The sequence below is a fragment of the Sprattus sprattus genome (genome assembly GCF_963457725.1).
Source record: "Sprattus sprattus genome assembly, chromosome: 1".
NCBI lineage: Eukaryota > Metazoa > Chordata > Actinopteri > Clupeiformes > Clupeidae > Sprattus > Sprattus sprattus.
The window spans coordinates 23,662,747-23,684,729 of NC_137920.1; the positions used below are offsets into that span (position 1 = coordinate 23,662,747).

At 39.2% G+C, this 21,983-nt stretch overlaps 1 protein-coding gene across 1 annotated transcript; it reads left to right on the forward strand.

Moving 5' to 3' along the window:
- Positions 1–9,029: 9,029 nt before the first annotated feature.
- On the forward strand, positions 9,030–17,808 carry LOC308368679 (arachidonate 12-lipoxygenase, 12R-type-like; the record flags this gene model as incomplete). Its single annotated transcript, XM_080842913.1, has 9 exons — positions 9,030–9,191; positions 13,991–14,134; positions 14,536–14,739; positions 14,978–15,064; positions 15,481–15,650; positions 15,882–16,003; positions 16,267–16,367; positions 17,068–17,238; positions 17,629–17,808. The coding sequence occupies 9 exons, from the start codon at positions 9,030–9,032 to the stop codon at positions 17,806–17,808; spliced, it is 1,341 nt and encodes a 446-aa protein (XP_080699039.1).
- Between the last annotated feature and the right edge of the window lie 4,175 nt (positions 17,809–21,983).

Sequence of the window (21,983 nt, forward strand, 5' to 3'; positions counted from 1 at the left end):
AGGAGTTAAAACAGAAGTGCAAGATCTGTTATGTTGTGTTATAGGTGTAGAGAGGTAGACACTTTGGCTTGATAGTGTAAAACAGCAAGAGGTGACACATTTGATGTTCTTTGTTGATTCCGTCAGGCTTATATTTTCTACATGCTTATATTTTCTCATGCTTATATTTTCTTTTGAGTTACAGATATAAAGAGTAAGATTCCATTTTGCTTGCGTAGCCACCTCCTCAGCTTACCCTTATCTCTTGTATTTTGTCTGTTGTGGCGTTCGCAAGAAATTTGATTGTGCAACTTTCCACAGAATCTCACAGTATCGATTGTTATCAAGGCACCTTTGATAGGCACTGCATAAATCTCTCTGTGACTATGTGTGGGTGTGTGTGTGGGTGTGTGTGTGTGTGTGTGGTATGTGTTTGTATAGTGTCAAATTAAATTTCATTAGAACTGGGTGGTTTGGCTGGTGTCCTTAAGAAACCCCCTGACAACGTTTTTTTCTCTCTCATTCTGATGGTGTACGAAAACATACTGAATTGTTCTTATAAGGATTAATTGGACACAGACTTTACATTTGCTTTTGTAAAAATGGCATTGACAAACCCTGACAGATAATTTGTCTCTATCATTTCTATGTTCTATGAAAACATACTCAGTTGTTCTTATAAGGATTAATTGGACACAGACTTAAAGTTTGGTTTTTGAAAAAATGGCATTGACAAGATAAAACATTTAAACTGAACTGAAACTGAACATTTATGAATTAGCAATCATCCCTGAAATGCATCCATTTCAGCCCGATTACTTAACACAGTAGGCCATTTACCTCAGAGAACTTGCTTTGGGAATTATTATTCGTGAATTGTTTGGCGTCAAGAGAGTCTCCTTTGTCTGTGGTTTCAGTCATCTATTTAGCCCAATGAGAGCACAACCAGCTGCACTGAAAAACGTTTTCTGTAAAGTTTTAGAAAATGCTGTAGGCCATAACCGACTTTAGGTATACTGCAAGTCAGTTCACGGCTTATTCAGTAAATACTAATACATTTAGTTTAATAGTTAAACAATGATTTGATCAACAATTTGATAAAATTCCACGGCATTACAACACAATTGCTTTTGTCAGATATAAACATATCAGTAAGCGTAGGCTTAGTAGGCTAGAGGCCTCGAAGAGGTCGGTCGGTTCGGTGAGAGGAAGGGAAAATCATGCAACCCTTCAGAGTTCTGAATATTCTATTTCAAGAATTATTTCATCAACAATTGATCTTTTCCATGTGTGAGAGTAACAGCTGAAGGGTTAAAACAGAGAGGAGCCAAGACTCTGGTGAGAACTGATACTGCCTTGTCTCATCCCCAGAGCACAGTGGATAAGTGCCAAGTCAAATTGCTGGGTTCTTATGAATAATGCTGACAGATTGCTTGTTTCTGTTGTGCGTGTGTTTTTCTGTGTGTGTGTGTGTTTATGGATACATGTGTGTGGGGCCTATTGTGCTATTAGTTAGATGCACTCATGAAGATGAATGGAGGTGACACTTATTACATTTGAATTCACCAATAATTATTTGTCATTCTTTGTTGATTCCGTCATGCTTATTTATTTTCATGCTTATATTTTCCTTTGAGTCAGAGGGATAAAGAGTAAGATTCCTTTATGTTTAGACTTGCATAGCCCCCTACACAACTTTGGGGCGCTCCAATGAAATTTGATTTGTGTTTGCGCGTGTGTGTGTGTGTGTGTGTGTGTGTGTGTGTGTGTGTGTGTGTGTTTGTAAGCATAATCGTACATGCATCTGTGATCTTCCATCCCTTTTACAATAATTGGTTACATACAGTGTAGATTCAATAATACAGTAAAATAATATGTGTGGCATACGGGTCATATTTGTATTTTTCTCTAGACTCCGCATCAGATAATCATACTGTGAAAAGTACAGTTTTTCATTTCATTTATTGCATCAAATAAATGGCCATTACAAAATAATTCATTACTCACAACAAAGTATGAATTACAAATGACAAACACAGACGATTATATGAGTAGACATAGAAGTCTAAGCATCGGTTGAATTCTAATGTGCGAAATGGAAAACATTACTATGAATGGGAAAACACCAGTATGAAGGCCTTATCAGGAGCATTATGCCTTTTCATGTTTAGTGTTACTGTACGCTTACTCCTGTATTCAAATATAACTGTATAATGTTTTAACTAAAATATAAACTACACAAATAGTTACAAGAAAAAAAAATTAGTCAAATAAATAAGGACAAAAAAAAACTAGGCTGCATCCTGTTCTAGCTCAAGACAATATTGACAATATTGTATCAGAAATAGACCTACACAGTGTTGTGAAACACTTGAAAACATTGGATTGGAGTACAAATATGTGTCAGTGCTGATAGATTCAGAATCAGAATCAGAACGGACGCAATCAGTTGTGGAAATGTATATGACTTACTTGCACATAGTCATAGCATAATTGTTTGACTCAGAGTTTCTGTCAAAAGGCACCCTGTACACCTGGTTAATACAAGGATACTTTGCTCCTGATAAGGCATTCAAACTAGTGTTTTCCTGTCATAGTGTTTCTTACCTATTATCTCTTCTGAATGTCCTTAGAATGGATGCAACTGAGAAGCGGCTTATGTTTGGTTGAACTCTCTGGCCAGCCTCATGCATGGTCAAACCATGGTTGACCACATGGTTGACCACAGTGGCCCGAATCTCATCAGAGATAATGGCTCTCCTTCTTGCTCTTCCTCTTCATCCTCTTCCTCCTCATCCTCCTCCTCGTCCTCTTACCCTCACTCCTCTGTCTCTCTGATCTCTTCTACCTTCCATGTTGCCATCTATTGTTCTCCAAACCAGGAGCTCACCTATGGCCCTTATATTGCTAAAGCTTTTACAGTTTTTCACTATTGTTAAGAAGTAAAAAGCGAAAATTCGGCACAATCTGCACAACCTTCACGTCATGTATCAATCGCTCGCCCCAAGTGGGAAATACTTAAGACTCCCTTATCTGCATTAGACTCTGATTTTCCTTGTGAACACACTGATGTCAATTACACATCACGTTCTTGTCAAAACACTGTACACAAGGTTCTGTTGTTGCCCACACTTGTCAAGTAAAATCTCAAAGCATCAACCTGCAAGACACAAATAGTCAAATCTCTAAACTTTCAGGTCTTTTGACCAATTTGCAGTGAGGATTGCATCATAAAAGTGTCTTGAGCCTCTGTTTTGTTTGGTAAACTATTGAAAACTTTGAAAAGATCGACAACCAGAGAAGGAGAGGGGTAAGAGTGAGAGGAGGAGGAAGAGGAGGACAAGAAGGAGGAGGAGTAGGAGGTTGAGGAGTAGGAGGGCAGAGAGAAGGAAGAGGAGGACAAGGAGGAGGAAGAGAATGAGGACAAGGTGAAGAAGGAGGTGGAGGAGGAGAAAGAAGAAGGAGAATGGTAATCTCTAATGAGATTTGGGCCGCTGTGGTAGACCATGTTTTCATGGTTTTTCATTAGAACCTTCAGGATGGAGAACAAGTACGAAATCTGTTTGCCTTGTGTACTGTAATACTGCATATCAATAAAATATAGTGTGCTTACAGTATTTGTATTTTGCAGGACTGAAAGAGAACCACACTGTGGAGGAAGAAAACACACTTTCAATATTTTTTTTTTTACGTAAATCAAAGTAGCATTTTCCAGGAGATATAAAGGGTTTTGCATTTTTTGTTAGTTGTTTTGGGATTTGTGTTTAGAGTTTTGAGAAAACGAGGCATGCTTTCAAAAAATGTGTGTAAGCAATTGAGAAAAACTGTAAGCATTTTGTATACAATTTTATATCAATACAATCTAGTGTTTGGTGGAACAGGAGACTGAAATTGTAAATATGGTTTGTGAGAGCAACGGTATTGCTGTTTTATGTTTGACTATGAAAAATGTCGGCCTACAATGATACATTTTACAAAAGGAGAAATGGCTCAATGAGTCATTGTCATTCATATGGTGTGTTTCGATGATTGTGTTTTCAATTTTGCACTTCTGTGTGCTGTAAATGCTTGGTAGTGTGCAGCAAATGCTTAGTTGTGTGTACTAAATGAATGTATGTGTGTGTGTTTTGAAAATATGAAAACACAACACGAGTTCCATTTTGTGAACAGCTAAGAGATTTGATAGCAAAGAGTAATCTTGCAAAGGGAGTGTCAGGTTTAGCATTTTGTGTGTGAGGTTTTCAGTTTTCTGTGTGCAGTTTTGTGAAAGCCTTATTGTTTTGAAAAACGGGTTTTAGCAACAGTGAAAAACTGTATTACATTTGATCAAGTATGTTTCAAACTAAATAACTAATTAGATAGAGGATTAGAAAGAAACATACACTGTGGAGAGAACTGGTACTGCACACTGCAGGGCATAGTGGCACAGTGCCAAATTACAGTTTTTTATGATCGGATACACACAATTTTTACTGCTTTGTTTTGCTTTTCAATCGCCTCACACAATAAGCACAACCACACACCCAATGAGCAAAAACATCAGATCCATTGCAAAATGAAACACTCTTGTAAAATCTATACACTCATTTAACAAAACCATATTTTGTTACCATATGAAACACACACATTGCATATACTGAATTCAGTTTGTACCACTTACACACTTCTGTTATAAACCTAAAACACTTTTAGCAATACTACTTCTCAGTGATTAGAGTAGTGTAATTGAAGTACACAGGGAAAGTGAAAATACACAATACAGTAAAAACACTACCCAAGACCAATGCTGATGAAAATATTATTTAGGTAATTCTCTCCATATACCCAAATCAGTCAACATGTCAACATGGAGAATCACAACAAAACATGTCCCAGTTTTCATGCTACTTCAGTAGTGTGCATAACACTGTAAGCTCAGCAAATATCAGACAAAGGTGAAAAGATGTTTCCAATACAGGTTACAATTCCATTTACAGTAAAATGTACAGATTTGTCAGTGTCGCCCGTGTTGACTGAGAGACCTGATGGATATGACTGTATTGAAAATGGCATGGTCACCGATAATGTTTGCTTGAATTTCTCTGAGCCTGATAGCATTACGTATTTGCCAAAAGCATGTTTATGATCTCTATATCTTGTTCTTGCACAAATATGGGCCTGTCCTCCTTTCAAGTTTACTGTATTTGATACATTTGGTCTTCTTTTTCTTTGAGCACATTTTCCTCCTGCTACAGGTCTTCCTCTTCCTCTACTTCCACCTTGACCTCAGCCTCATGGCATGGCCTTGGCCTCTTCCTCCTTCTCCTCCTCTGTGGATTCCCCCTCTCACCCTCACTCTTCTTCTTTTGACCCCTTCCATTTTGGTTGAAGACAGATTACAGTCACTCATCTGCTGCATTTCTATATAATAGTGCTTAAACCTGTTTGTCGTGTCTACAATTAAGCAATCATGTGCTTGGGCACTTGATGGCTGTGTTTATTTGACCGGCTCGTAGGTGTGGTAACTTGACAGAGTGTTTTGGAATTGCAAGGAAGTGACCTCTTGATATACGTCTGTGTCTAAAGCATAAAAGTGTGTTTAGTGCTTTGCAAATCACTTGTGTGTATGGTTTCGCAAAAAGTGTGATGTTTAAATGTGCTTATAGTTGTGCAGATCTGAGCCGTTGTTTTGCTCCTTGAGTGGAGGTTTTGATAATTGTGTTACACTTTTGATTTTAGTGTGTATCCGATTGTAAAAAACTGTAAATGTGAACTGAGTGGTTTGGCTGGTGTTCTTATAAAACACTGTGACAACGTATTTGTCTCTCTCATTTCTATGAAAACGTACTGAGTGGTTCCTATAAGGATTACTTTGACACTGACTTTAAGTTTGGTATTTTAAAAATGGCACAACATAAAAAGTAAAAACTGAACTGAAACATTTATGAATTAGCAATCATCTCTGAAATACATCCATTTCAGCCCAATTACTTAACACAGTAGGCCATTTACCTGAGAGATCTTGCTTTGGGAATTATTATTTGTGAATTGTTTGGCGTCAGGAGAGTCACCTTTGTCTGTGTTTTCAGTCATCTAGTTACTCAATGACAGTAAAACCAGTTGCACTGAATAGTAGATTAACTGATAAGCAAGAGATGAACTGTCACTTCTTTTGAAAAGGCTGCAGGCCATAATTAATCACCCGTTGAGGAAGTTGTGGATTGTGCAAACTAAAAAAATACAATCCTCCCATCCCTTCCCCAGTGGACTATAAGAATGCCTTCGAATGTAAGAAAAGTTCACTCTCAAGATTTCTTTTGAAGACCACAGACAGCGATCCCTTTGTTATACGTCTTACAACAGTAACTGTGCAATTTCTCTTACAGTTACAGGTGAGTTTAACACACGCACACACAAACACACACACACACCGACACACACACACACACACACACAGACACACACACACACACACACACACAAACACAGAGGAGTGAGCGTGAGTCCTCTCTCTCTCTCGCTCTCTCTCTCTCTCTCTCTCTCTCACACACACACACACACACACACACACACACACACACACACACACACACACACACACACACACACACACACACATACAAACAGTGCATGTTGGGATTGTGTGAGTAGGAGTGTTTGTAAGCGTGAGCTGTGGCCTGAGCAAGTGTTCTTTATTTTATCATAGGAATCACTGTCCATTACTTCATGTCGATTTATCATGTTTATATTTTCTTTTAGGAATCACTGTCCATTACTTTGCAGAATAGCGATGGGGACCTACACAGTAACAGTGCACACTGGAACGAGGCCCTTTGCTGGCACATCTAGCTATATCTACATCCAACTGCGTGGTACTGAGGCTGAGAGTGAGGAGAAGAATCTAAATGATCATTTCTCTTTGGGGTTCAAAGGAGGATCGGTAAGTGCACTCATTTAAAGCAACTTGAACTAGCTAGCTAATTACATAAGCAATAAGCAAAACCCTCACTAGAACCAAGAACAGCCAAGTTGTGGAAAGATACAGTGAATACTTTAAACCTCAGTAAGGTTACAACAACAAAAGCATAAGTCAGAATGCTAGCTAAATATTCAAATTCAAAAAACATTTTAAATCATAGGCCGCACCTTTAATGGAAAATATTTTAAAGAGTAAGGAGAATGATATTCAAAGATTTTTTTTTTTCATCAGGTGCGAATAGTTGAGGTAGAGTGCAAAGAGTTCCTAGGAGAGCTCATTCATGTCAAGCTCTCCTCCAAGCCATTTATGAATATTGACGACCAGTGGTTCTGCAACAAGATCTTGGTCACGACGCCCGGAAATGACGAGATTCTGTTCCCATGCTACCGATGGCTTGGCTGTGGGGAGGATCTTGTTTTAAGACATGCCAAAGGTAGGACCCCCAATTTCAGATAATGGCTAGGACCTGTGTACCCTACTTGAAAGTTCAGAGGGGATACGTTTGAAATGTACTAAACGCACCACATGATTGTATATTTTACTCTTCTGTATGTGGTTTGTAACCAAACAATAGTGTGTCTTCTTGTGGTAAAGAGACCTCCTGCATAGGGTCAGGACTAGAGATTGCATGGCTATCATACTTAAACAATTGTTGTGATGTTCATTGATGTGATGTTCATTTAGTTCTAATTCATGTTGATGTCAAGATATCTTTGAAAAAAATATCTCAGAAGACTGATTTATCCATTGGCTCAACACACCAGTGATATATATCAAACATTTAAATTAAATTAAAGGAATTTTTCAATGCTCACTTTGGACAAGTGTGTTTAACAATTTATGTGAAAATTAACAGTATTAAACTATAATGTATTCAGATTGTCAATTAATGTTCCCCTTCATAAATTTCCATTTTAGCTTCGCTTGTGTTCCAGGACACCAACCCAATATCCCAAAGACACAGGATGAGGCAGCTGGAGGATCTACAGGAGGCATTTAGGTTTGTGGACACAAGCGCAGAGTGAACGAGCAGAGTGTGTCTGTATTACATTTAATGTATTTATTTAAAGTTATTTGCTCTAAAATACGGCTGTATTCTGCTCACAGGTGGGACGTGTATGCTGAGGGCATGCCCCACGTTAACAACTATGACTCTGCCAGTGCTCTGCCTTCTGAAGTCCAATTCTCTTTCACGAAGGATATCGAGTTTAAATACACTGCACTATCGCAGTGAGTGCTTAAGGCATTTTTTTCCAACCTTCCTGTGGTGTTCATCTATTTGTGACATGCTGACCGTTGTCGTTCCTTTTTCTAACCTATGGTAATGGTTTACATAGGCTAGACCAAAGCACCACAGAAGAGTTACGTAAATTGGTATAGGTGATATTGATGAGAGAATGGTGGCTTTTATTATCGTTTTGAGTGAGGACGAGGCCGGTTTATTTGACGCCGTTTTGTGTGAGAATTAAGCCGATTTGTGACAATGATGCCGGGTTTTTCAACGAACAGTTTAATCGTCCTCTGTTTTTAGGTTAGCCTACATTTGTAGTGTGTTTTTAGTGTCATTTTTAATTATGTTTTAGATTGCATTGGTGGAAATACTTAATATGTGTAACTAGATTTAATTTGAAGTATGCTTTAATTACAAGTGAACTGTAGTGATTTTAACATTAACAACATATATATAGGCCTACTTTATTTTGCATAGAGGCGGCGAGCATTTGCAAAACAGCCTTGCGTTATTGAACATACTAATATATAATATAAAAGTAACTAACAAGATGTTGTGATTGGTCATAGGTTGTAGGCTATATCAAGTTCCACTCATAATGTTTGGACTTTGAACCGATGTATTGTGTGTGTAGGTTAATTGCTATGAAGCTGGAAGGATTAGCTGACAGCAAAATGACATGGGGAAGCATCAACGAACTGGACAGACTCTTTTTTGAAAACAACGAAACCATTGGTAATCATCTTAAACTTAAATCTTCTTAGTAAATGACCTGCTCAGAATCAGTGTACTGAAAAAAATTAAAGTACTGTTTGTACCTGTAGCATATGTTCTGACAAAGCATGCTTTGTAGATTACGTTATGAAGCGCTGGGATGAGGACGAGTTCTTTGGCTATCAGTTTCTGAATGGCCTCAACCCCATGATGATCCAGCGCTGCTCAATGCTGCCAGAGAATTTCCCCGTCACAGAGGAGATGGTCAAAAACTCTCTAGGGGGGAGCAGCTTGGAGGTGGAGATGAAGGTAGGCTCAAAGTTGGAACTGATAAAAGTGATAAAGCTACATAGTGTATTACTGGATGGCTAGTGGGAAAGACACGTCATGATGATCCAGCGCTGCTCAAAGCTGCCAGAGGAAATGGTTAAAGACCTTCTAGGAGGAAGCACCTTAATTAAAGAGGTGAAGGTAGGCTACACATCAGGGCCTCGTTTCCCGATAACGACGTATCTTAACGGCCTACGTGGATTTTCGCGACATCGTAGACTAAGTAACACTTTCTATTTACGTGCGTTTCCCAACCATCAACTTAAAGTCAGGTGCACAAGCGCAACGTGCACGAGTTCTTAAAGGCACCCAGTGCAACTTTCGAGGCTTAAAAATAAACATTAAATTTCTAGTCTTTTTTACACGTAGTAAGTTTCAATAACTCCATACCATTACATACCGACATTCAAGCAGCAAAGATGAGACGTCGTTGTGTGGTGAGAACTGATAGAAAATCGATAACAACAACAATCGCCGCCATTTTCTTAATTTTTTGTAACCTCCAATAAATAAAGCAGGCTTCCAGTCAATGGAAAAATGGCTTCTCCCCACCGGCGATTGTTGTTGTTTACGATTTTATATCAGTTCTCACCACACAACGATGTCTCATCTTTGCTCCTTGAATGTTGATATGTGATGGTATGGAGTTATTGAAACTTACTACGTGTAAAAAAGACTAGAAATTTAATGTTTATTTTTCATTGAATGTTTACATAAAGTTGCACTGGGTGCCTTTAAGTAGCTCTTAGCAGCTGTTTACGTCAGGTTAACCTGTTTACGTTAATTGCTGTGAAATTAGCTAGCCTATGCGTGCATCGAACGTGCAATGTGCACTGAATTCGGGGCGGGGATAGTAACGCCATCTCCAGCAGAGTAGCCTATTTAAACTGTGTTCCCATTGTAAGGACATTTATTACGATCTGTCTGAGAGTGGGCTGTCAAAGCTAGCATCATCGAAGTCATACAGTACAGTAGGCTACATACATTCAATAAAATTAACCTACATTTGAGTCCAACTGCATGACCATTCTTACCCTACACTTAGGCCCAATCCCATTTCTAATCTCTACCCCTACCCTTACCCCTACCCCTTCGCCTTCGCTTTTTCAAACGGAGGGGTAGCCGAAGGGGTTGAAACGCTAGCCCTTCGAATTGGGATAGCACTTCAACAATTACGTACGTCATCAGTACGAAGCGTCAGCTGTTACGTTACCGGAGAGCGACAGCTGTCACTCACCAGACATAAACAAACATGGCGCCTGCAGCTGTTATTTACACAATGCAACATTTCATCAAACAAGTTTTAAAATCATGAATTACAAAGAAAATACTTTCATTTGTGTGATGCTTTCCCTGCTGTTTCCGACATTTTTAAATGGACTCGCGCGATATTTTTTCTTTAATGATCACGGGTTCGCAATGCATTGAGGGAAATCAGTCTACCCCTCCGTTTGAAGTGTGCCCTCGGAAAATCTCCGTTTGGAGGGGTAGAAAGCGCTTCCCCTTCCCCTACCCCTCTGTCTTAACGTGAATTGGGACAGCCCTACCCCTCCACATGAACACGCAAAACGGAGGGGAAGGGGAAAGACGAAGGGGTAGGGGGAGAAATGGGATTCAGCCTTACCCTTACAATAAAGAAGTGATCCTATTTCAACCATAACTTCATTTTAAATAATGTCTTTCTTTATGACATTTAGTTTATAGTTTAGACAGCAACGTTGACATCTACAGTATATTCAACTGCATCCACTACATAATCTCAAACTTTATTTGTTGGTAACTCTCCAAAAAGGCTACCATTAACACATTTCTTAATGAAAAGGAAACATGCATCACAATAATACTTCAGTGTAACCTGTACCTATGTGGAGTGCAAATATGTCTTGCCATTACACTACCCAACAGCTCTACGTCTGCTAACACTACAGAATGCATAATTCCTACGGGCACTGCACTAGTTTTGTATAGCCTAATCTTTATTTTCAAATACTCAATATTCTTTATTTCTATTTTGATGGGAATAGGCAGGTGAAACAATGACATTCTCATGATGTGCTATACACAGAAACATCGTTTGGATTTCTTCTACAATAGGCCGAACGACACCCCTGGATAAGGTGTAGAGGGGGTTGAAGCTTACGTTATGCGTGACTGTATAGCTATGAAACTAGCGATTTAAAAAAAGTTTCAATGAAGAACATGGTTGCAAATATATATGTATACAACCATCTAGCTAGAAAGCTACCATATAAGCCAATGGAGTGGTGGCATAAGCGCTAATTGTGCCATAAAACTACTGTTTGAAAGCTTCAGTTAAGACCTACATACTCTCCATTGGTCGCGTAGCACATTTCAGATCAAACCGAGTCATTATAAACGTATAAAAAGTTGTGTAGATAGCTTTATTAATGTGAAATATTCCTCGCTTCAAGTAGCCATGTTTTTTTTTTTTAATTCCCCTTTCTTCCGAACGACGGTCGAACGACGCCCCTGGTGGATTAAATCGCTAAGTGTGAAGTTACTACTGGTCCTGACCACACGTAGAATTCTTCTCAACGAAAGATACACTTAAGCTAAGTGCCGCGTCGGGAAACCCGTCTGCAACGTAGGATTCCTCTTACGAACGATTTCAAGTGCTTTTTAGGCTAAGTGCGTGTTCGGGAAACGAGGCCCAGTACCCCAGTGTGTGTGTGTGTGTGTGTGTGTGTGTGTGTGTGTGTGTGTGATTGGTCGTGTCTGGCTCCCCTGGGATCCTGTGAGACCCCCGGAGACCCCCTCCTAACAGGGAGTTTCTTGGAATGTGCCTGTGTCGTGACTTTATTGCTTACTTTAACATCAGTGAATCTGGGCCTCGTTTCCCGATAACGACGTATCTTAACGGCCTACGTGGATTTTCGCGACATCGTAGACTAAGTAACACTTTCTATTTAAGTTGATGGTTGGGAAACGCACGTAAAGTCAGGTGCACGAGCGCAACGTGCACGAGTTCTTAAGTAGCTCTTAGGAGCTGTTTACGTCAGGTTAACCTGTTTACGTTAATTGCTGTGAAATTAGCTAGCCTATAGGGTTAGCGTGCGTATGTATGCGTGCATCGAACGTGCACTGTGCACTGAATTCGGGGCGGGGATAGTAACGCCACCTCCAGCAGAGTATTTAAACTGTGTTCCCATTGTAAGGACATTTATTACGATCTGTCTGAGAGTGGGCTGTCAAAGCTAGCATCATCGCAGTCATACAGTACAGTAGGCTACATACATTCAATCAAATTAACCTACATTTGAGTCCAACTGCATGACCATTCTTACCCAACACTTACCCTTACAATAAAGAAGTGATCCTATTTCAACCATAACTTCATTTTAAATAATGTTTTTCTTTATGACAATTAGTTTATAGTTTAGACAGCAACGTTGACATCTACAGTATATTCAACTGCATCCACTACATAATCTCAAACTTTATTTGTTGGTAACTCTCCAAAAAGGCTACCATTAACACATTTCTTAATGAAAAGGAAACATGCATCACAATAATACTTCAGTGTAACCTGTACCTATGTGGAGTGCAAATATGTCTTGCCATTACACTACCCAACAGCTCTACGTCTGCTAACACTACAGAATGCATAATTCCTACGGGCACTGCACTAGTTTTGTATAGCCTAATCTTTATTTTCAAATATTCAATATTCTTTATTTCTATTTTGATGGGAATAGGCAGGTGAAACAATGACATTCTCATGACGTGCTATACACAGAAACATCGTTTGGATTTCTTCTTTAATAGGCTGAACGACGCCCCTGGATAAGGTGTCGAGGGGGTTGAAGCATACGTCATGCGTGACCGTATGAGCTATGAAACTAGCGATTTAAAAAAAGTTTCAAAGTAGAACATGGTTGCAAATATATATGTATACAGCTGTGTAGAGCACGAAACAAGCAGCTAGCTAGAAAGCTACCATATAAGCCAATGGAGTGGTGGCATGAGCGCTAATTGTGCCTTAAAACTACTGTTTGAAAGCTTCAGTTAAGACCTACATACTCTGCATTGGTCGCGTAGCACATTTCAGATCAAACCGAGTGATTATAAACATATAAAAAGTTGTGTAGATAGCTTTATTAATGTAAAATATTCCTCGCTTCAATTAGCCATGTTTTTTTTTTAAATTCCCCTTTCTTCCGAACGACGGCCGAACGACGCCCCTGGTGGATTAAATCGCTAAGTGTGAAGTTACTACTGGTCCTGACCACACGTAGAATTCTTCTCAACGAAAGATACACTTAAGCTAAGTGCCGCGTCGGGAAACCCGTCTGCAACATAGGATTCCTCTTACGAACGATTTCAAGTGCTTTTTAGGCTAAGTGCGCGTTCGGGAAACGAGGCCCATGTCTATGGCTAAGTTATTGCTTTCCACCTAGTCTACCTTTCCTAAAGTGAGACTTTCATACTGAAGAGTTAATCCATGTTCATCTAAACGTAAAAAATATCCCACAGTCCTTCACATGATCATATACCATCAAAATGAATTTGAAGATGATACTTAAAGTAGTTGCCTTTGCTGTATAGTTGCCTTTGCTGTATAGTGTTGTTGTATATAATGTTATAATAATGTTGCTTTCATCATGGACGTCGGCAGAACAATTATTTTTTTGACATCAACCCAAAAAAAAATCACATTCCTCTTGGGTAAATCTAGATTGTGTTTGCCCAATTCTAAACTATTTTCTGTATATTTTGTCTATTCATTGTTTGCCTTCAACAACACGCAAACCATCCAGAAAGGAAACATCTTCCTGTGTGACTACAAGATGTTGGACGGACTTGTTGGAAATGAAGTCCATGGCAGAAAGCAGTATCTCACAGCTCCCCTGGTACTCCTCCACTGTGACTCTCACAATATGATGATGCCCATCGCCATTCAGGTAAACACATCCCTTCTATGGAAATGTATATTCCAAAATGTTCTTTCACTGAACAAAATGGAGTATAAATATGCACCATAATACCAAATGGTCATAATGTTTTAAACTTCTTGGGGACTAAAATACATTTTAATTCAAGTCATGGCCATGCTAATTTACAAGTCTTAGTAAATTCCTTCTTTCCTTCGAGAATTATGCCATGACAACACCGCCAACCCCCCTCCACTGACACTACACAGAATCTCAGCTCTGGGGGGGTTCAGGCCTAGGGCTCTGTAAAGCATTTTTGAAGAGTATGTCTATTGATAATGGTGCCATACAAAGAAGTACAACTGGATTGAATTGGGCAGATGTCCCCCTCTCATACTGGTGAGCCAGTTTAATGTGTCTTTTCTCCACAGTTAGGACAAAAGGCTGGGGTTCTCCACCCCATCTTCCTGCCCACTGACTCAAAGACTGATTGGCAGCTGGCTAAGATCTTTGTGCGGGCTGCAGAGTTCAGTGTGTTTGAGGTTGACATTCACCTGCTGAGAACTCACCTGCTGGCTGAGGTGTTCACCATGGCAACATTGCGGAACCTCCCCTTCCTACACCCACTCTTCAAGGTATGGAATCTTACATGCATGAGATAGTTTTGACTTGAAATGGCTAACAGAGAAAACACCCAAGAGTAATTTACATTGGCCTTCACATGTGCTGATCTGGTGATTTTGGATATGCTCAGAATCCTGTCCAACGTGTAAATAAATAGGTCCAAATTTGATTTAATGTTTTAATTATAAAACTAATAACAATCAGTATACCATGAGCTGACCTGCTGTTCACTGTTTTTCCCCTTTATAGCTTCTCATTCGCCACACTCGTTACACACTCCAGATCAACATCATGGCGAGAGATCGGCTGATTTCCGAGAATGGAGCCATCACCACGGTATGCAAACCACAGAGCTAATAAAACAATGCCAACATGGGGACTATATCCCTCTGGAGGGATATTTTGCGTTCTGCTCTTGTTGTCAATACGCCTTTAAAGCTCTGCAAGTTTAAAAATAACACCCCCAGAAACCTTTAATCTTATATGCCACTTGTGCATCAATGTTTTTAGTTAGAGGAAATATACATAAACATCAAGGCACTACCTTAAAAAAAGTCTAACACGCCTCAGTCCCCAAAGGGATTTAATAAGAAACATATTATATCACTATGTAAGTACACTGTCATACTTTATATTCAGAGATATATTCAATCATATATTAACAATAGTCATTTCAACCTATATGTAAACTCAAATGTGGTGTTACTGTTTTCTTCAACTCTATTTGTTATAAACATCATTTATAATCTTAGTATTCAGGCATTGGTGGTGCAGCCCTGGATGAATTGCTGGTGCGTGCGACTGCCGCTCTGACCTACACCCACCTCTGTCTGCCTGATAACATCTCTGAGAGAGGCCTGGAGGAAGTGCCACACTACTACTACAGAGATGACGGGTTGAAACTGTGGAACGTTATCAACAAGTACGCTTACCATTGTAACTTGGAGTAGTGTTGCCGATTGTACACACAAATCTCGCTTTCTATCATGTTTTTTTTTTAAACAATCTGTATTTGCAAAATTGTATTTGCAAATATTATTTCACTGTTTCACATTTTCAATGTTCCTTTAGAAATACCTCACTATGGTAGAGCTGCAAAGATTAATTTTTTGTAACCACTACATTGAACACCAAACCATGTGGTTGTTTGCAGGTATGTTGAAGGAGTCTTGCAACATTACTACAAATCTGATGATGATGTGAAGAAGGACACAGAGCTGCAGAACTGGATCAGTGACATATTTACCAAAGGCTTCCAGGGAAAGAAGAGCACAGGTGTGCACAGCAATACTGACCTTTAAGAATACAAAAATACATAGAATACAAAATAAAAAAAGAAATAACTGTACAAGACATTTGAGTAATCGCCACATAGGACTTCCACGAACTTCCAGTTTTAGGAGGAATAAGAGTCAACACACACTAGCATTAATGCCTGCCAATTCTAAGTGCCGTAATCACGGGGAATTAAGTTAACTCAGTTTGACATTGTGTGATTTCTATGTTTATAATGTACATGTCTGTGATCCTTTCCTCAGGAATACCTGAGACTTTTCAGGCAGTGAAAGATCTCATCAAGTTTGTCACCATGGTGATCTTCACTGTCACTGCCCAACATGCCGCTGTCAACAATGGACAGGTAATTTCTTGTAAAGGTCTTTGAATCAATTTGCGCCTTGTCAGTTTGACATTTGTGGTTGGATGTCCAACTACCCTAGTGCAACCCTCAGATGGCCTCCCCTGAAGGAGAAAGGCCAGACTGTTGACTGTTATCTTTATTAATTATCATTATTGCAAGGTGCTTTTCAAATCCCAACATCTGAGCCCCAAAGAGCAAGCACAGGGCCACAATGGCAAAAGGAAAACCTCCCTTTGTGTGTTACAACTCTCTAAATCCACTGTTAGGATCCAAGTTAGGAGAATGGTGTACTGTAAATATTCTTTACGAATATTTGACCAATGTCTCAATTTAACAACAAGGCGTATTCAGGATGCAGTTTTTTTATCCCGGGTCTAATATTCTTTTCGTATAATGTCCCTAGTTTGAGTTCGGCAGCAGGATGCTTACTTCCCCACTGCCTTAATACACTTTTTTGTACTTAACTAGGGTATATGTGTGAGGATATGATCTACGTCCTACGTAATCTGTGGCAGTGCCACAACCTCCCTTTGTGTCTTACTACTTACTGTAATCCACTGTTAGGATCCATGTTAAGTTGGGATAATGAGGTTCTGTAGTTATTCTTTATGACATTTTGACATTGGCTGGTCATTAAACAACAATTAAGAATGCAGTTATCTTATCTCGTGTCTAATATTCTTTTGTAAAATGTCCCCAGTTTGAGTTCGGCGCCTGGATGCCTAACCTCCCCACTGCCCTACGAAAGCGCCCTCCTGTTAAAAAAGGCCAGACCAATGAGATCTCCGTCCTGGAGACCCTACCTGATGTGGGCACAACGGTGAATGGAATGTCTGTCCTGAAACTGCTCAGCACAAAGGCAACAGACCATGTGAGTTTGTACAATATCAAGACACATATTTTAAGACGGCAGTACAGTTGTTTTATTTTAAGTGAAAAATATGAATGTTGTGAAGAATCTGAATGCCCTTGTTCTATTATATCCCTCTGGATGACAATGGCTTACTAACATTACGTGCATTTGTCTGGTTTGCATGACCTTACTGTTATATTACAAGAATAGCAGTCTGTTCATTATGTAAAGCATATCTGGCATCTGTAAGCATGTACATTTAATCAGACTTAATATTTTCCAAACTCTGAACAGTGGGCACTTACGAAATATCAAGGTGCTGTCACACAAAGTGTGTTAAACATTATAAGCAACACGTTTATTATCACCATGTTATTAGTCTTAACAACCTTAACATCCTGTCTCTAGTACCCTCTGGGAGATTCCCTGGAAGAGCTGTTTGGTGAAGAGGTCCCTTGGAAGCTCATTGAAGACTTCCGAAAGGATCTGAATGAGTTGACAGTTGCCATCGAGGAGCGGAACAAGAAGCTGGAGCTTCCCTACACCTATCTGGACCCCAGAAATGTGGACAACAGTGTGGCCATTTGAAAGCGTAGAGTAGTCCTTCTTCATTCTTTTGTCTTTCTAGTACAGTTTTTCTCATTGCTTGAACGCTATAACTGGGCAATATGAACTAAACATTCCAAACCATGATTTTACACTGTGTTATAACCAGGAAAGAACCTTTTTCTTTCTTGTAAAAGAAGCTGATTTTATTTTGTATTAGTCTATCCTTTGTAAACTGTGGTGTTGTGCACTTTCATTGTAGGTCTATAGGCTGAATTTGTATAACGAACATCTGATTTAAGATTACATTGTGCTGTTGACTTACATAATCAGCTTAGGTTAAACCCATCTTATTGATGTCTCTTTTCTGTTGTCTTCATTTGCACATTTGGCATTGAGGTTATCAAAAGTAAAGGAAAGTAATCAAGTTACATTGCTTTAATATTGTGATGCTTTGATTAGGTTACTGAATACAAAAATGTAACAGGTAATTAGTAATTGTATCGGAATACATTGAATACATTTAGTATACATTTGGTTTAAAGTTTGCACACAGCTTAGTTCATGATGGAAACACTTTGACAGAGTCAGAATTGTTAACACACACCAATGAAAACCTCAGGGTAGATAGATAGATACAAGGGCCATGCATGGGATGCAGTGTGGCATTTTGAAAGGATAGTCCTCAATGCTTTTTTCCTTATATTAGTTTTAGATAAATACTGTGAAAGACAGTGCGGTGAGTGTTGCGGTGACTGGAGAATTTTTAGGATTATACCTACTGACAATAAATCTGTTTCTGACTCTGATTTCTGATTCTGATTGAAATACTGGCCAACCTTGCACTGTTTTGAGTTTCAGTTTCTTACAACTGCTTTCACATATTTTCTGAAACTTGGTCTCAGTTTTTCAAACCTTGAATCACAACATAACAGAATTGCAAGATGAAACTGTAATTATTATGTAATTATTCCTTTTTAAAATCAAATTTGTGGGTCAATTTTTTTTTTTACAGTCACTATGAACTGTCACAGGCTAGCTACAAACTAAACTAAAACAAACCTAACTAAAACCTTTTGTTAGGCTGGTTACATCGTTAAAGTTGAGTTTGGCAAAATCCACTGCAATGCAATTCAATTCAGTTTTGCAAAGCACTGTGTGCTTCATTTTACAGAAAACAAAGTATTTTTGTGGGAAAATATCATTACACAGAACTGAAATATATTTACACTAATCCACAAATAAACCACATTTAGCGTGCTGAGGTTTGTAACATCAACACTCCACTATACCTTGTCAGCACACAGTACACATCATACACAAGACATAGCCAATGTGAGAAAGTATTTTTTTTAAATCGGCTCAGGCACCGAAAGGAAGCACCGAAATCTGAACAATGCACAACACCTGTAAACACTGCCAATGATATAGGCTAATGATACTTTTCAATTAAAAGTTGACATCTGAACACTATATTAAAGATAGTCAAGAGTGTTTTATTTAGATTATCTTGATAGTTAAATCATATAGGATGGTTAGTTAGAATGTTACTGTCTACAGTATATAGGGAGCAGTTAAGGGAACCGTTAATGTTAATGCTCACCAGAGTAGTTTACTCTTAAGGGGGGAGGAATGTGGTATCCTGATTATCTGGTTCATATAAATACTATTGCAATACCACCCCACTCCATCAGGAGGATATAGTTAACCTCGAGGTCAAGACATTGATACCAGATCAAGTAGCGATAACCTGACTAATGTGCTATCTACAACCTCTGTGCTTTCTTATATTACAGTTTTTCTCCATTGCTTTGGGTACACGAAACAGAAATGACATTCTCGAAACAACACGTGCAAACCTCCAAACCACTGGGCACTTGTTCACAAAAGATTGGAATTTCTCATTCCTTTAATCAAATTGCAACTGTATTTGCACATCCTTGTAAATGACAAGTACAATCGCCTATAGTTTGCACAAATTTCCAATGATGTAGTACATCTTTGAAAATGGTTAGGTTCAATTGCCTTCCGTTAGCCCAATTACCAATTGAATATATCTTGCTGGTCTAAACTGACTTTTGTTGCTCAGTCAAGTCGCTGTTCTCTGCAAAACATGTTGGCATAATTTCCTTGTGTACATCATCACCTGCAAAATAGTTCACTCCACTGTCAAAATCTTTCAGGCACATACAGTTTTTCTCCATTGCTTTGGGTAATTTCACAAAACAGAAATGACATTCTCAAAACAACACGTGCAAACCTCCAAACCACTGGGCACTTGTTCACAACAGATTGGAATTATGCATTCCTTTAATCAAATTGCAATTACATTAGCACATATTTCAAATGATTTAGCACAACTTTGGTATGGTTAGGTTCAGATGCCTTCAGTTAGCCCAATTACCAATTGAATATATCTTGCTGGCCAAAACTGACTGTTGCTTTTTAGTCAAGTCGTCGTTCTCTGCAAAACATGTTGGCGTAATTTCCTTTTGTACGTCATCACCTGCACAATAGTTCACTCCATTGTCAAAATCCTTCAGGCACATAATACCCTGAAAAACATCATGGTATATACTGTAATATGGATCTCTTGGATCATCGGCTTAATTTTCAGGTGCAACTAGAACTTTACTAATCAAGGGGGAGATTCACACATCTGATCACCGATCACACTGTAAGTTTAGTTAGCTGACAGGTCCTATCCAGGAGTATAAATGCTTCAATCAAAAATCTAGAGCTTGACCAAGTTCAGTACAATTTATGAACATGGAAGCACCTGGCCAGGGAAACATCCAATGGCAACTGCCTGCTCGAGGAAGAGGAGGAAGAAGAAAAGGAAGAAGAGCAAGGGTGGATGTCCCAGGCCAGCACGGGGGCAACATCACCATGTGTGCTGCCATTTCAGAGAATGGTGTTAGCACCCACATTCCCAGTCTTGGCCCATACTACCATAAGCTCCTGTTGTTCTTGGACCGCCTGCACTCTGATCTTATCCCTCTGCATGAGGGGTGTTTGGTAGGGCCTCACTTGCCTACATTTGTCATTGTGTGGGACAAAGTTAGCTTCCACTGAGGCCCGCTCATCAGGGCGTGGTTCGCTGCCCATCCAAGGATGCTGATAGTGCTCTAATCACCCTACTCCCCTTACCTTATCGAGGAGTTTTTTTCTGCATGGAGGTGGAGGTTCTACGAGCATCGGGCTCTAAACCAGAGGTCCCTTCTCCAGGCAATGGATGCTGCTTGTGTCGATGTCACAGCAGATCAGTGTAAGGGATGGTTTCAGCATGCATGCCAATTCTACCCCTGTTGCATAGCAAGGGAGAACATCAGATGTGATGTTGATGAAAATATGTGGCCAGACAGACATGAGTGCGAGGCTGAGTAGGAGAGTGAGGACGAAAACTCAACTCCAGCTTTGCTTTACTCTCCTACTGTATGTGTTGTTATAGGAGTTAAGGCTATACATAATTTTAGTTTTGATGTACTTATTGCTTGACAGTATATTGTGCTGTACACATTTTCTGTTTCTGTTTGGCAATTACTGTAACAATTTCCATGGCAGTATGAGTGCAATACAGTATGTGAAACCTTGTTGGCTTCTCTTGAATTCATCGTTTTTCTGTTTGATACACATAGTATTCTGAAAAGAAAACATCTAGTAACCATTCAGTGTCAAAGGACTAAGCCAAGAAATATGCACATGAGGGATATTTCTATGGTCCACTGCCATACTGACAACAATGCCAAAGGTACTATTCATTTTAGGGGCACTGACTATTTGTATGAGAAAAGGAATTAGTTTTGACTGATGAGTTGCCTGTTTTGGGAGAGCTATGACCTTTTGCAGGTGTGCCATAGTGTTTTGCTAAACCATCTAGGTCATTTTGGCAAATGTATTTAAAGCCCTGAGAATGTGCTTTTTTTTCGAGAGAGAGATGAACCACAGCAATCTAGAAGGAACCTTTCATTTTTGGGTTAATGACTATTCATATGAGAAAATGATTTGGTTTTGAAGCTTGGGTAAACTGTTTTGGGTGAGATATGACCTTTTGAAGGTGATCTATGTAGTTGTGCTGAACCATATAGGCCATTTTGCCAAATGCACTAAGATTTTTGAGAATGTCATTTCTGTTTCGTGAAATTACCCAAAGCTATGGAGAAAAACTGTAAAACTGAACATGATCCTCTGGAGTGAACCATCTATGACAGAGCTAA